The 15,352-nt window shown below is 38.6% G+C and overlaps 1 protein-coding gene across 1 annotated transcript in view; it reads left to right on the forward strand.

The window, feature by feature from the left end:
* The window catches only part of NAE1 (NEDD8 activating enzyme E1 subunit 1), a 15,833-nt gene continuing 481 nt past the window's right edge, over window positions 1-15,352 (forward strand). The window contains exons 1-19 of the mRNA XM_064459594.1: window positions 1-120; window positions 1,564-1,667; window positions 1,758-1,818; window positions 2,743-2,773; window positions 3,355-3,426; window positions 3,727-3,806; window positions 4,914-5,023; window positions 5,978-6,087; window positions 6,674-6,736; window positions 6,999-7,062; window positions 8,187-8,278; window positions 9,564-9,623; window positions 9,712-9,845; window positions 11,227-11,302; window positions 11,653-11,692; window positions 12,718-12,804; window positions 13,812-13,904; window positions 14,307-14,421; window positions 14,497-14,546. Of these exons, the coding sequence (XP_064315664.1) occupies window positions 65-120; window positions 1,564-1,667; window positions 1,758-1,818; window positions 2,743-2,773; window positions 3,355-3,426; window positions 3,727-3,806; window positions 4,914-5,023; window positions 5,978-6,087; window positions 6,674-6,736; window positions 6,999-7,062; window positions 8,187-8,278; window positions 9,564-9,623; window positions 9,712-9,845; window positions 11,227-11,302; window positions 11,653-11,692; window positions 12,718-12,804; window positions 13,812-13,904; window positions 14,307-14,421; window positions 14,497-14,546 (1,498 nt within the window). The 5' untranslated portion in view covers window positions 1-64. The remainder of the gene's footprint in view (window positions 121-1,563; window positions 1,668-1,757; window positions 1,819-2,742; window positions 2,774-3,354; window positions 3,427-3,726; window positions 3,807-4,913; window positions 5,024-5,977; window positions 6,088-6,673; window positions 6,737-6,998; window positions 7,063-8,186; window positions 8,279-9,563; window positions 9,624-9,711; window positions 9,846-11,226; window positions 11,303-11,652; window positions 11,693-12,717; window positions 12,805-13,811; window positions 13,905-14,306; window positions 14,422-14,496; window positions 14,547-15,352) is intronic.

The following is a 15,352-nucleotide window of genomic DNA, read 5'->3' on the forward strand; positions in this document are numbered from 1 at the left end:
CCGCCGCCCCCGGCCCCGCCCCGCCCGCGCATGCGCAGCGGCTGCGGCGGGGGAGCGTGGGGCGATGGCGCAGGCGGGCCGGGCTAGCCTGAAGGAGCAACGATACGACCGGCAGCTGAGGTAGCGCGGTGGGGGCTGCTGCGCGCCTGTCCCCAGCTGCCGGGGCTGCTCGGCCTCCGCGGGGCTGGCACCGGCCTGTCGCTGGCCTCGCCAGGCCGGGCGGAGGGCGGGCTGCCGCGGAGTCCTGCCCCGCCGCTCGCTGCAGGCCAGGCCGGGGCCGCAGCCCGCGCTCCCGCGGCTCAGCCCGTTCAGCGACAGGCCGCTGCCGCCGCCTCTGCGGCCGCCTGTGAGGAGGGGCGCGCCGGGGGCCGGCCGGGGGCTGCGCTCCGCGGGCAGGGCCGCTCGCCGCCACTCCGTGCGCTCCCCGCGGGGCGGCCGCCGCCGGCTCCGGCCGCCCGGGCCGTGCCCAGTGTGTGGCTGCGGGCGGAGCCCGGGGACGGGCGGCCGCGTCCGAACCGGCCGGGGTGCTGTGGGCTTGTTGGGCTCGGCGAGAGCTGCGGGGGTGTTTGTGCCGGCCTCGGGCAAACGACAAGGTTAGATGGGAGGAGGGCGGCTGGTCTTGCAGCCCGCCGGCGTCGGGGGCGCGGCGCGGGTTGCGGGGCGGTTGCGTGGTTTGGGGGCCCGCGTTGCAGTGCGCTGCTCCGCCTCTGCCTGACTTGGTTTTGTGAGAGTCAGGAGAGTGGGGCATTTGTGACTGAGTACGGTCAAGTCCCGGTTTCTGCCTGAATTTTACTTTATAGATGTTTCGGGTATATTACCAGACTCATGGAGACTGATTTCCCCCAGCTTGTGCGTTTCAGTGTCTTGTAGTATAAATTCCAAAACAAACAAAAAAAGTATTACTTATAATAAAACTTACTTAAAAGAGAGCATTCAGCTTTAGGGCGAGATTGTCTAAGGAGTGTTTTGGCCCATGCTGAGTTTTTAAAAAATTAAGTACATTACAACAGAAAAAGGTGTGCACATTCATATGGTGTGGAGTATAAAGATGGAGAAAATCAAATGTCAGGAAAATTGGGTTGTTTTTTAGAAAGACTCAAGTTTGTTACAGTAAGTTTTCTTAAGTAAAGCTTATTTTGGTTAGTGCTTTTTAGTCCCTCCCAACAGTGAATGGGAAGTAGTAATCCGGCTTCTGTTTGTGGTAGTTTAAATGACAAGACCTGAGGGAATGGCAGAAAGGTGTGCTGGGGAGGTTTATGTTGGATATTAGGAAAAGGTCCTTCCCCCAGAGGGTGGTGGAGCCCTGGAACAGGCTCCCCAGGGAGGCAGTCACTCACGGCACCAGCCTGGCAACATTCAAGAAGTACTTGGACAGTGCCCTCAGAGACATGGTGTGAATTTGGGGTTGTCCTGTGCAGGGGCAGGAGTTGGACTCGATGATCCTGTGGGTCCCTTCCTACTCGGGACACACTGATTCTATGAAATGTTTTCTATTTCTTTATATAGGCTTTACAATCTGAAATGAAGTAACTTCAGAACGTTTCTCTTTCCATCCCAATATAGATTGTGGGGTGACCATGGACAAGAAGCTTTAGAATCTGCCCACGTCTGTGTGATAAATGCAACGGCGACAGGAACGGAAATACTCAAAAACTTAGTGCTGCCAGGTAAGTAGGTACCTCTTCTGTATTTTCTTTGTAACGTGTCTGATCACTTCATAATGCCTAGTTATTCACAGTAATCTTTTCTCCCCCAAGGTATTGGTTCATTTACAGTTGTCGATGGGAATCGAGTCTCTGGAGAAGATGTTGGAAATAAGTAGGTTTGTTACTAGTTTCCGATACAAATTGAGAAGTAGCACGGTTTCATAAGTAGTTCCGTCTCTATGCTTGTTAAGAAATCCTGTAAAATTCTTAGTAATTTTAGAAGTCTATATGTTTTTCCTGGTCTTTTGTTGTTTGGGGTGTTTGTGATGTACAGAGCATGCACGATCATTTTGATATTAGCTGCTAAATTTTACATAGTTTTTTTAGTTGCTGTTTTTGTGTCTTACAGGTCTATTTGCTTCATGCTTCAAGTTTTTAAAGGCAATGGTCTACTCAATATAAAAATATTTAAAAATAACTTGTTTGCTGTAATCTTGAGATATGACAGTGCAAGATTCACTTGCATTTCAGCATAGCTAAATGTATTTTCTGTAATTTTGGTCATGAAAATATCTTTTCATTAGTTTATCATTGTGACTGACTGATGGCCATTAATTAGTGTTTGTATCTTTGAAAGGCTGTGTGCAGCAGGAGAAAGGACAAGAAACTCTTTACAAATCCTAGAAAAAATACTAATTCTAGATTGCATTTTCTTATGGTTCAGGTAGATACTACAAAGATCTGTCTACTTACAGGTGTTACACGTTGGGGAAGGATGTTCTATTACATGAAGAAATGAGTGCTAATGGGTCTTTAATTAGCCTAGTGAAAAAGAATCTGCAGTATGATCCTGGCTTCTAGAGGAATTTGGCATGTCTTATTTTTCAGATTTGTTGCTCAGGCATTGGCAAGCTTCCTTAAACTGATCATGATGAAAAAATTACAGTGGTAGGGAGAAGAAAAGCAGATTTAAAGGGGAGCTCAGTTTGTTGTTTATGAGAGTCAGCAACACATTCTGCACTACAAAATGTAGCTTTAACATTATTTTTCTTCAAAATAAAGCTTCACGTGTAACTCTTTCTTGTCTCCTTTTCAGTTTCTTTCTACAAAAAAGCCATATTGGTCAGGTAAGGAGATAATGTCACTAAGTGTATTGAAAGCATGAAAATAGAGTAAATACTCAGATGTGGCATTATGATGCTAAATGCTAAACATGTGTGTATCGGTTAAAATCTATTAGTTCTTTGACGAAATTCCTCATGCTTACTTTTTAGTTGCTTATAAGTAAGAAGATAAGTTCAATTCTGGCAAGATTGCATGTATAAAATTAACAGAATATGGTTAAGAAAAATCTTTGGAAGGATAAGGTGGAGGAGAATTGTGGTTGAAGGAGTAAACCTGAGAGTAGAGAGGTGTAAGAGAGGGAAAAAAATCGCAACAGGAGAGTACAAAAGGAAATTAATGAATAGTTGTCATATAAATTTTTGTTTTTAAAATTATATTACTGAAAATGGTCTCAAAGAAATGCCTGCTGTTAAGCGATTTATTCTTTCATCAGGTAAGCAAGGCCTGGAGTAAGAAATCCTAGCTTATGATGAAGTTTTTTGTTTTTGTTTTTTTTTTTTAACCATGTAGCATATGTAATACTGATATACTATATAAATTATGTTTCAAGAGATTAAGCTTTGTTTTGATTGTTCTGAAACAGAATCGTGCCCAGAGTGCCACTGAGCTCTTGCAAGAATTGAATAATGATGTTTCGGGAAACTTTGTCGAAGAGGTTTGTTTTACTAAATTAGTTTTATGTTTCTTGTTACACAATGTGACAAAAGTATGAAATAATAGCCTTGTGTTGTCTTTGTAATGTTGCAGTTTAAGTAGCTTCATGATAACACAGTATTTGAGGAAGATGATCCTAAGTTGCGAAAAGTAAATTTATGTATTTTAAACATTATTTTATAACTTCAATGGTCAATGTACACCGTTAAGTGAAAGCTATGAAATTATGAACAGACTTACTGTGTATTCAGAAATTTTCACAGCATTTCCTGACTTTTTTTTTTTTCCCCTTACTATTTAGAGTCCAGAAAAACTTCTAGACACTGACCCTTCCTTTTTTAATCGGTTTAACTTGGTGGTTGCCACGCAACTACCAGAAAGGTAAAGAATCATCTGAAGTTGTTTGTTTTCATTCAGCTGTAAAAGCAGATTTCAGTTGCAGGCATATTCTTGCAGGAAAACTTACACAAAACAGAACTCTGTCATTGTGAAGGAAAGTTACAGTAAATGAGGGCATTTTTCTGTGGACCTTTTTGTTTGTTAATACATGGTTTAAAATCTCTTTCAGATCCATGCCTGACTCCTAGGTGCTGTCTCCAGGTGTATTTGTCTACGTCACATGCTCTTGTAGTGAAAGCTGTTTCTGGTCCAAAATGGCTGTAACAAGTATTCTTATGTAAAATCTAACAGATAATAGGAGCTGTGATACCTTTAGATTTTTGCAAGTGTGTTTAATCGTTTGTGTGGGTCTTTCCATTTTACCCATGTATGTAATTGCCGATACAAACTTTGTCAAGACCAGAAATTTTTGCTTTTGTTTTTAATCTCTTCCTGGTGAGAGGCCTCTCCCATGCTGCCTTCCAGTAAATGGTACAGATGAAACACAACTACTCTGACTATTGAGAAACATGGGGGAGAAGAGTGTGCTTCTGTTTCAGTAGACAAGCTGCCTCCTCAGAGGCAAGAGGTTGCTGGATAGATGAATAGTTAAATCTTGCTTTTGTAAGGAAGTGGCTGGTGTTCATATCTTTCCCCCTACTTACAGAGGAGCTGGAGATGCTGTCCCTTACGAGACTAAGAGCCACCTTGCCTCTTTGAAGTGGTGGTTCCCTTGCAGGCATTTGGGAATAAATAGTATTTCTTACGTGCTATTCAAACACCTCTGATTGGAATTGTCCCTACTAGAAGTTAAGTTTGTGCAACACACAGATCTAATTCTTTTTTCTTTCTTTCACAACTCATTGAAGTTTTTTGTTTAACTGATATTTGGAGCATTTGGGAGGATGGAGTTAAAGATAAGTGAGCTAATGGATTAAAGTATTTCTAACCTAGTGTAAAATCACGTATAAAATTAATCACCTTATATGTGCTTAGTGATGATAATATTAGAGTTCTCTCATACAAAACTTCTTTCACAAGTGACTTGTACAAGAGTTAACTGTTGTCCTCTTGTACATCTGAAGAAAACCCAAATGTTTCTCCTTGCAGTACGTTGCTGCGCTTGGCCGAACTCCTCTGGAATTATAATGTTCCTCTGCTGGTCTGCAGGACTTATGGACTGGTTGGTTATATGAGAGTCATTATTAAAGAACATACAGGTTAGAGGGTTCTTCTGAGATAAAGACTTTTTAGAAAAGTTTAAAGCTTCAGTATGTGATGTCACTTTTTTTGTATTTTTATCTAGTGTTGTATTTAGTATTTGTTAAGTCTTATGTAGTTTGTAGTTCATCACCAGGACCATTCTTTGAGGAATGCATAAAAATTATGACTGCAACAAATAATAAAATTGGAGATTATCCTGATGTTAAAATTAAATTACATGGAACACTTATTTTGAGGATTGTCATGGTTTAGCCCCTGTCACTAACTAAACACCATGCAGCTGCTCTCTCACTCCCCCCAGCTCTATGGGATGGGGGAGAGAATCGCAAGGGCCAAAGTAAGAAAACTCGTGGGTTGAGTTAAGAGTTTAATAATTAAAATAAAACAGTAGTAGTAGTAGTAATAACCAATAATATAATGAGAAGGAAAATAACGAGAGAGAGAGAGGGAGGTGAAACCTTGGGAGGAGGGGGGGAAAAACAAAACAAACCCACAAGTGATGCAACCGCTCACCACCCACTGACCAGCGCTGCTGTTCCCCAAGCCACGATCGCTGCTTCCCCCAGCCAGTTCCCACCAGCTGACTCCTGCCAGATGGTATACAGGGCATGATGTCATATGATATGGAATATCCCTTTGGCCAGTTTGGATCAGCTGTTCTGGCTGTGCCCCCCTCCCCTCCCAGCTTCTTGTGCATGAGAGGCTGGAAAAGTCCTTCACTAGTACAAGCAGTACCTGGCAACAACTAAAACATCCGTGTGTTAACATTATTCTCATGCTAAGTCCAAAACAGAGCTCTATACCAGCTATAGTGAAGAAAACTATCTCTATCCCAGCTCAAACGATGGTTAGGATCAAGCAGTTGAATGAGCAGATGATGCACTGTATTTGACTGTGTTGAAGGCCTGACATAAAACTGTGAAGGGCATGGTGTTATTTTATTTTCACAGTTGTTGAGTCTCATCCTGACAATACGTTAGAAGATCTGAGACTGGACAAACCATTTCCAGAACTGAGGGAACACATTCAATCTTATGACTTGGATCATATGGACAAAAAGGTTGGTATGTGGTTTGCGCTATGTGCTCTAAGGCAGATGCAGACGTAGAACAGGGACCCTATGAAAATGGCTCTTGGCAGATGATGGGTTTTGGTCCCGAGTGTCGTCGGAGCAGAGGCGACTGTAGAATCAGTCATGAGGTACTATTTTTGGCCTCTGCCCCAAATGCTACCTTCTGTATTTAAATCTTAAGCAAGTGGGATTCTTGAAGTCAGGAATATTCTTGGACAACTTGATCTTTTGTTAGATTGATTCCCCCTCACCCCTCCTTTTTTATTATTTTTATGATTACCAACTGCTGCAGAGCTTTGCAGTGTGGAGATTGGTGCATAACATGAGTTCCACTCAAGAAAAATATGGGACAACTTGGCTCAGCCACCCTTCTTTTAAGTAAAGGAATAATAATTTAGTAATTTGTTTTATAGTAGTTAGAGAATGTTATTTCTGAATCAAAATCTGGAACATATCCTGTGTCTTTGCAAGAGTGGAAGGGATGTTAGGAGTTTATGTTTAAAATAGGTTTTTAATTTGTCTCCTGTTTTTATCTTTTTCTCAACTTGACAAAGGTTTCTCTGTTCAATTACAGGACCACAGCCACACTCCATGGATTGTGATTGTAGCCAAGTATCTAACAAAATGGTTCAATGAGGTATATTGCAAAACTGGATACATCATCTGTCTTTTTTTTAAGTTATTATTACTACTACTACTACAGACATGGATTTTCTAAACTATAGTATTATTTTGGCAATGTGTAACAAAGAAAACAAGGTGGAATCATTAAAAAAATTACTAATTGAAATAAAGTGAATGACTGAACAATGACCAACTCTAGAGTTCAGCAGTCTGAACACAATGAGGTTAGTAGTAGATATTTTAAAGACAAAATGTTTTTGTGTTTTTAAATTTAGAAAAGTGATCAGTTGCCTAAGAGTTACAAAGAAAAAGAAGCCTTCAGACAACTGATTCGGCAAGGTAATATACGTCCTAGGAATCACTTACTCGTTGGCAGAAATATGTAAGGCAACATCTGAAAAGTAATAAGAAGTTCTCTCAGCGTTAATATATGAAAATCTGCTGGCATATATAGTATGATTCTTCTGCTAAATGATTGTTTTATACAGGTGGGTCTTAAGATCCCAGATTTGCTTGTAAATGCAGTTTGGCAGTGTTTCTTACTGTTCACTGTTTAAGATCAAAAGTATGTCTTAATTTGGGTGGGAGGAGAGGCCTTAGAAGAAAATCCTGTAGAAAATGTTGATGTTTAATGTGGAAAATGTGACACAGAGGAAAGCAGCTGGCTTTTGGCACTGAAATGGTTATTAACTGCAAGTATTTGGTTGGTCAGTTGACCCACCAAACTGTCGGTAATCACTGGAAATCCGAATAACTACTTGAAAGAGAGAAAGAAAGATTATGTAGCTACTGAATGCACTGTAACCAGTCTGTGAACAGTCTTCATTTTTGCAGATGTTTCAATCCAATACCTTTTTGGATGCTGAAATTAATGAGGCATTTTTACGATATAGAAATTTGTTGTCTTAAATTGTTGTAGAATAAAAACATTAACTGAATTTTTGGTATTTCCTCATTTAAAGCTGGCCTGTGTGCAAACTGCTGAGTGGTTCTGCCATCCTTATGCCAGGTTGGGCTAGGGAACTGATCTGATCGGTAGTAATTACCTTTGGTTAAATTAGGTTTGTTGTGGAGTCTATTTCTTGGTTTGGCTTGCTGTGTGCGTTCTTAAGTGTTTGCCAAATTTGATAAAACCCCAACACAACATGACTGGGGATGGGAAGGAGACTTGACTTGCCTTTTTACCACCATCTACATTAATTTAGTGATTATGAATCTTTACTCTCTCACACAAATAAACTGGTATTTTTGTGATAAGTAACTTTTGTTTAACATCACAGGAAAATTAACCATATGCAGAATGCCTGTGTAGTTAGTTTTATCAGTAGGTCTTACTGGTAATTCAAATCTCTGCTGATAAGTTGTTATGCCACAAACACATTCAAAGCCAGCGTGCTCTGTTGGTAGGACCTAAATGATGAGATGTCATTCAGGGATTGTGTTTGTTTTTTTTTTTTAATAAGGTATCTTAAAGAATGAAAATGGGACGCCAGAAGATGAGGAAAACTTTGAGGAAGCTATAAAAAATGTGAACACAGCATTAAATACCACAGAGGTAAAATAAACATTTATATGACAAAATTGAAGAAATTTCAACTACTTCATTGTTTCAGAATATATTATGCACTTTCAGGACAGTAATTCCATTGGCAACATTTATATTTAGCTAAAACAGGATTAGTACTATTCTTAAAATTGAAGTGATGTGTAGTAAAATAGACCTAGACTATGTGGCACTGCAACTTGTGGAAATTCTTTTTATTTCCTTGCTCATGCAAAGAAGCTACATTTTCTTCCTGAAGACTTGAGTCCAAGTGTGGAATGAGCCAGTAACCGGAGTTCATTAGTAGCTTATTCCTATCTTAGGCTTTATCAGATTTTGTTTTACAGATTAAACTGTGAAGTGCGTGGTACAACTATAAAGAATTAGCAGTCGCTGATGTGGATGATTTAAATACATTGCTAGAGAGAGACTCAGCGTTGGTTGAAATTGTGCTATACTGAAGCGACTTGCTATAGTATTTATTCTGTATAGAAATTAAGTGCTGCGAGGGACCTTTGACTCGGCAAATTCAATACTTTCCTCTTGCAGAAACATGTTATGAAATTTCTTTCATAAACTGATCAAGCTTAAAAACATTAGAAGTGAAGTTTTCATTGTTTCTAAATAATCCTGAAGTAGTAACTCAGAGTTTAGAACTGACCTCTGATTTCCATAATATCTCAACCATGGTAAATTGCAAAAGCTACATGAGGTAAAAGCACATTATGCCATTCTTTTTAGATTACGTTCCATTTTTATTTGAGTTGTGCTGATCCTTGCTTGGACAGTCACGTTAAATCTCCCAAAACAGCAGCAGGTAAAGCTTAGTGCTGACATCTGAGCCGCTACAGCGTGTGTCCCAGGCTATTAGTGATTTGTTTGTTTGTGTGCCAGACTGAACTGCAACAGTTAAGGAGTCAAACCACTCTCATTTTTGCAGCCCCTCTTTGGTTCCCCAGCCTTCTTGCTGCTCTGCCTCTGGCAGGAAGGAGGGGCACCTGAGACTGGTAGTACCTTTTGCTGGTGCTGCTACCAGGTTTTTTTAAATCTTCCATGTAGAAGGTGGAAATAAGGTGAGATTTTGTTTGTAACACCTTGATGAGAAGCACATGCCTTGTTCTCAGGCAGTGGTACTATTCGAAATAAGTCTGGGAAGCACTGACTGTGTAAGATGCAGAAGAGATTTTGTACAAAATTTGGAGGTTGCTTAGAGTTGGATCACCTGTGTAATGAGTGTTGAGGTAATTCAGGAAATGGCAAGTCAAGTAAATAAAAACCCAATTATTTTTTTTCTTAGATTCCAAGGTGCATTGAAGAGATTTTTAATGATAATTGCTGCATAAATCTCACAGAGCAGGTAATGAGTAATTAAAGGTAAAACTTAAATGTGGAAAAAGCATCATAAATAACACTTGTGTACATGACTGGCTCTCGTGCATTTGCAGTCGCCCTCCTTCTGGATTTTGGCTCGAGCTGTAAAGGAATTTGTGGCAAATGAGGGGCAAGGAAGCTTGCCTGTCCGGGGCACTATTCCTGATATGATAGCAGACTCCAATAAATTTATCAAATTGCAAAATGTGTAAGTATACAATTTATTTCTTTGGTAGTTACTAGTGAGAGTGAATGGTGATAACTTCAGACTGCACAAAGTGCATGAATTCCTGCACTAAAACAAAAGCGTGTACTTGGGACTGGGGTGAGGAGGGGTATGGGAAGCATGGCAGACCAGAGCTGTCTGCTCCCTGTGTAGATGCTGTCTGCGGTTTGGAACCAGGGCCTAAGCCTTCAGCGCATCTTAGTTTTCTCAGGCTGGGTAATAAGTGATCACTTCTCTTCATTTCAGATTTAGTAAAGACCTTCATATAGACAGTAGATCCCATAGCCCAGCCACTGCTGTCCAAAGCAAAATGTTACTTAAACACAGCCTTTGTTTTTTTTCCTCGATATGTATGCCACCCTGGTTACAGAAATTCTACTTTCCTAGATACTTAATTCTAAATACATAATTCTAATTAATGTTCTTTGAAGGGATTGCTTGGTAGATAAGGAAGAGTAAATGAACATTCGAAATTCTAAAGAGCATCAGTGTGGATCAAAATTTTAGGAAAGCCATCTTTGAATACATGCATTCTCAACATGAACTCGCTATTCCTGTGCGTCCTGGACATGATGCAAATTGTTGGGCCAAAAAGATCATCTTACAGCATTAACACATTTACTTCGCAGCTGATTGCTTTTTCTTTCTTTTTTTTTTAAATCTTTAAAATGAAGCAGTATCTTGCAGAAGACTTATAAACAATTGACTGCTGTTGCTTCACGGAAGTTACTCTGTATAATGATAGTACAGCCAAGAACTTTTATCATTATTTTGCTAAATGAAAGCATAATTGCTTGAATTTGCACAGATACCCTAATGTGTAAACCTGAATTCTTTAAGCATCAATCCTTAACTTCCAGATCCTAACGTACTTCAGTTCTCAATTCCAATAAGCATTACAGGGTTTTCATTTGCAGATAACACAATTACAGTTCCTTAAAGTGAGCTCTTAAATTGAGTTTTATTAAATACTGTGTTGACATGTTTGCATTGTCATAGGTCTTAATGGAACTAATACACTATGGCTACAAATATTAAGATACAGAAATCAGTGAAATACTGGAAGCCCAATGAAGGACAGATAGCTGTTGTTCTGAAACTACTTAATATTTTTCCTCTGACTGTTAGTAGTAATATCCACTTTAATTTTAACCTGTTTCTAAGCCACACGTTTTGTGAACAGCTGAGCTGTGCTGAAGAGTCGTACAGGGAGGTGATGAGTGCATTGGTGGCCTCGAGGTAGCTCACTTCCATTTATGGGGCGTGTATTTTGTCTTTATAATATAAACCAAAAAGACATGGTCTTCACTATGAGGTTGATGGCTTTATGCTGTAATTATTAAGACTTCTTTATTATTAACAGATACCGTGAAAAAGCAAAGAAGGATATTGCTGCTGTGGGTAACCATGCTGCTAAACTGTTACAATCCCTAGGCAAGGTAATTACAAATGTATGGTCATTCTGACAGGATAGAAATATTTTTACCGTGACATTCTGTACAGAAATAAGTCACAGGAGTCAGATATGAAAAGAGAAGGCCTAATTACCTCATTCTCTTCAAAGGGTTTAAGTAAGTTCTAATGAAATTGAATATCTGTGGTCTGCTCTATCACTCCTGGTTTGGTTATACCAAAGTAAAGGGCATACAGGGGTGTATTATTTACAATTTAGTATATCTTTTTTAATTTTACAAGAACAACTAGGTATTCTGCATGAATATATGAATATCTGAAAATATAAGTTCTCTGGCCATTGTATGTATTGGAATGAGTTTATTCTCTCTTTTAGGCACTCGAATCTATTTCAGAGAGAGAACTAAAATTGTTTTGTGAGTATGCGTGGATTCTGTTGCTGTGTTTATGCAAATGATCAAATAATCAAAAACTTCTGAATTATAATGTAGTTATCAGTAACTCAGTATTAGAATTTTTCAAATAAGTGCTTAGCAGTTGCATTGCTCATTCAGTGGAAGCAGCAGGTGTTCAGCATCTCTTAATAGTGAGGCTATAGATGTTGGCTTGTAAAAGATACAACACTTTTTCAGGTCCAAACGACAGGTAGCAGATGCCCTCTACCTTCTGTGATGAGTACTCTTGCCCATTCTGTGATACTGACTTCAGGTTGTGGGGTCTGTAAACTTCTGGTAGTCTGAAGAGGTAGAGCAGTGATGCAGTGAGTAGTACTGTTGATGGCATTTTAGGTTATGTCTGTTCTGGATATGTATACATGTCCACACAGCAGCCTGGCTAAGGCTCCCTGCAACTGGAAAATTCTCCTGTAAGCACATAGCCAAGAGCACACTACCGTTGCATTGAGGTATAATTTGCTGGGAGTTCTGAGAACCTTGCAGTTCCTCAACAGTGCTAGGTAGTAACTGCACATTGGGTTGTTTCGTAACAGCAATACTGGAGAAAGACATTTTCCGGCTCACAGCTGTACTGTTAGAATATTGAGAGTATGTGAGGCAAGGGTGGATGTGGCGGCAGGTGAAAAGATTCCATCTTTATTTGCAGCATGGGAGAGCAAAAAGTGAAGTTGATGGCTGAAATTGATGAATTGCCTAGTGGAGCTACACATGTTGTGAGCTGTTACGTTAACAGGCAGCTACATTTAGGTTCTAGAAGTAAATAAGCACAAAGCATTTCACTAAAATACTTGTGGTGATAGACATAAATGCAGTTTCATAGATTTTATTACTGCAAGCTACCAGAAGAAACAGAAGCGCTTTAAATGAAATTATGATAAGTTTTAGTCTTCTATGTTTAACACATCAGAGATACAGACTTTAAAAGATTTTGTAATTGCTGACATCTTCAAGTAGGTAATGCTCTCCTTTCTCTACCCTCTGCTTAGGCAGCAACTCAGCTTTTCTCCGAGTAGTACGATGTAGATCTCTGTCTGAAGAATATGGTTTACACACTTTTAACAAGGATGAAATCAGTAAGTACTCCTTTTTGGCACATACTTCAATTGCATTTTCAACTTGCAATGGTTTCATTATTAAAGAGAGTTGTATGTTACCTCTTCTGTTTCATTACATAGTTTTATCATTTGGCATCAGCTAGAAGTATGGGTTTATTTATTAAGTCTAGAATGCTGAATTCAATTTGGTTTTTTTGAAATTTCAGAAATGACCTGACAGATCGATGCATGTTTCAGGTTTTTTTTCTTGCAGATTTTATTTTTGCTAGCAGATAAATAAAACATTGCTTTTCAAACTTCTTTTTTCTGTACCTCAGTTATTTCTGACACAGCTGGAGAGGTGCTTTCACCCGATCAGAAATATGAGAATAATTGTCTTGGCCCCTCTCAGCTTATCTTTTCAGTATGTGAACTAACAAACTAGTTACTTAATACAGCCTTTTATATTTTGAACCTGTATAAATTTTAAAAAGCTGGAAATATTTTTAATCAAAGTTTGTTTAAATTAAGCTTATACAAAGTCCTCTGAATGTTTTGGACAAAATGTATATACAAAGGGTAATATTTATAATTTAAGTGAAAGCTCCTTGAATTAGTTGGTAATATGCAACGTGATTTAAGTAGCAGTTAGTATTTAGACTTGTGAGCTGTATGTTAAGAGATTTAAGACCTGTCTTATAATTATAATCATTACAGTTAAATATATGAAGCATGCATTTCAAATCCCCAAATAACACAGAAATATCCCATTTAAAGTTATAACAGCAGTTGAAACATGAATATCTTCACTTAACAGTTTATATCAAATAGATACAGTAGGGTTTTGTCATGCACTCAAATCAAAATTGTGCATCTGACAGTTGATTCAGTGAGATTCTCAGTTGCAGGCTGTTCTCATTCAGGTTTTGTTTTTACTGCAGATTTTACAGTTTAAGCACATGAGAAATACTCAACCACAAGTAATTTACATCCTTTCTTTTTCCATTTCATCTGTACTGGCTAACAAGTTCTCTTCCCATTTTCAGTTTCCCATATGGATAACCCAGACAGTGAACTAGTGCTGTACTTGATGCTACGGGCTGTAGATAGATTTTATAAGCAGCATGGTAGATATCCAGGTATGTTAATATCGGAGTTACCTACAGTCATCAAAAGAAATATAAAGAGACAATAGTTACTATAATACTAGTTATAAACTACAAATATAGCCTTAGCTGTGATTTTGTTTCCATATTAATATAACTTTGAGAATATGAAAATTAAAGTGACAATTTTTTCTCTTTGGGAACCTGAGGAATTTATCTGAATTGATACCACTGAAATGGGTTGCATGGATTATGAATCAGTTCAGCTATGCAGTAATTTGTCATTATCATGAGTAGCATCAACAGAGTATTCAATTATTTTTGGTCTAGTATTAATCACTTCATATATTAATCGGCTTAGAAACTTTTCAGAAAAATATAATACTTATGCTACCACTTAAACGCATTAACTTTTGAATGTGACTTATTTTCCAGGTGTTTACAACTATCAGATAGAAGATGATATTGGAAAACTAAAATCATGCCTCACTGGTTTCTTACAAGAACATGGGTTGTCCGTAGTGGTGAAAGATGACTATGTTCATGAATTGTAAGTATTTTATCTTAAGTGTCACTTTGTCGGTAAAACTGACCTTAAAATTCTAACTGTTACTTTGTTATCCAGTTGTCGGTATGGAGCTGCTGAGCCGCATGCTGTTGCTGCCTTCATGGGAGGTAAGAATGTCACTGTATCTCTAAGGTCCATACAAACCAACCTGCTGTAGTACATACTTGAGGCAGGATCTCCACCGTTTTAATTACTTTGTGTTGTCAGAGCAAAGACTGTAATTATACACCCTAGCCAAAGATAGTATTAGAACAAAACCCTCCCTGGTCATTCTCCAGATGTGATCTCCTACGGTATATAGAAAAAGTAGACACAGCAAGGGTTCAAAGTCAGTAAAAGAAACCAAATAAACTTAAATAACCTCATAGATAAATTCTAGTTGCTTAAAAATGTGTTTAAAAATAAAATGCTTGAAAGAAGCTTTGAGTTTAAAAAGAAAAAGGAAAGGAATAATTGCAGTAATAATAAAATTAACATAGTACACATCTTCCTTTAACACAACATACTTAAGTATCTCTTGAAACAGCCTTGATTGCTTGCCTTAATTTAACCTGCGGGTATTAGCACAGCTGAATATGTTTTAATGGATGCTCAAAATTGATATATCAGTTAACTTCTTTATTTGGCTTCATGCCAAATGAAGATAATTAGGTATTAAATGCTCTCTGGATGTAAGATTTTTTTTCTAATGAAGTGAAATGTGGTATGTGCAGTGCTTTAGAAAAACATGTAAAGATAACTTCTGAAGAAATTACAGACTATTTCATACTACAGGAAAACACAAAGGGATCACAGTGAAGTGACCCTTCAATTTATTTTACAGTTTAACTGGGTTTTTTTTAATTCAACTTCTCCATTTCATTTACAGAGGTCACAGTTTGCCTGTCTGTATGCTCACACATTTTTACTCTCG

The sequence above is a fragment of the Phalacrocorax carbo genome, chromosome 8 (assembly GCF_963921805.1).
Source record: "Phalacrocorax carbo chromosome 8, bPhaCar2.1, whole genome shotgun sequence".
Taxonomy (NCBI): domain Eukaryota; kingdom Metazoa; phylum Chordata; class Aves; order Suliformes; family Phalacrocoracidae; genus Phalacrocorax; species Phalacrocorax carbo.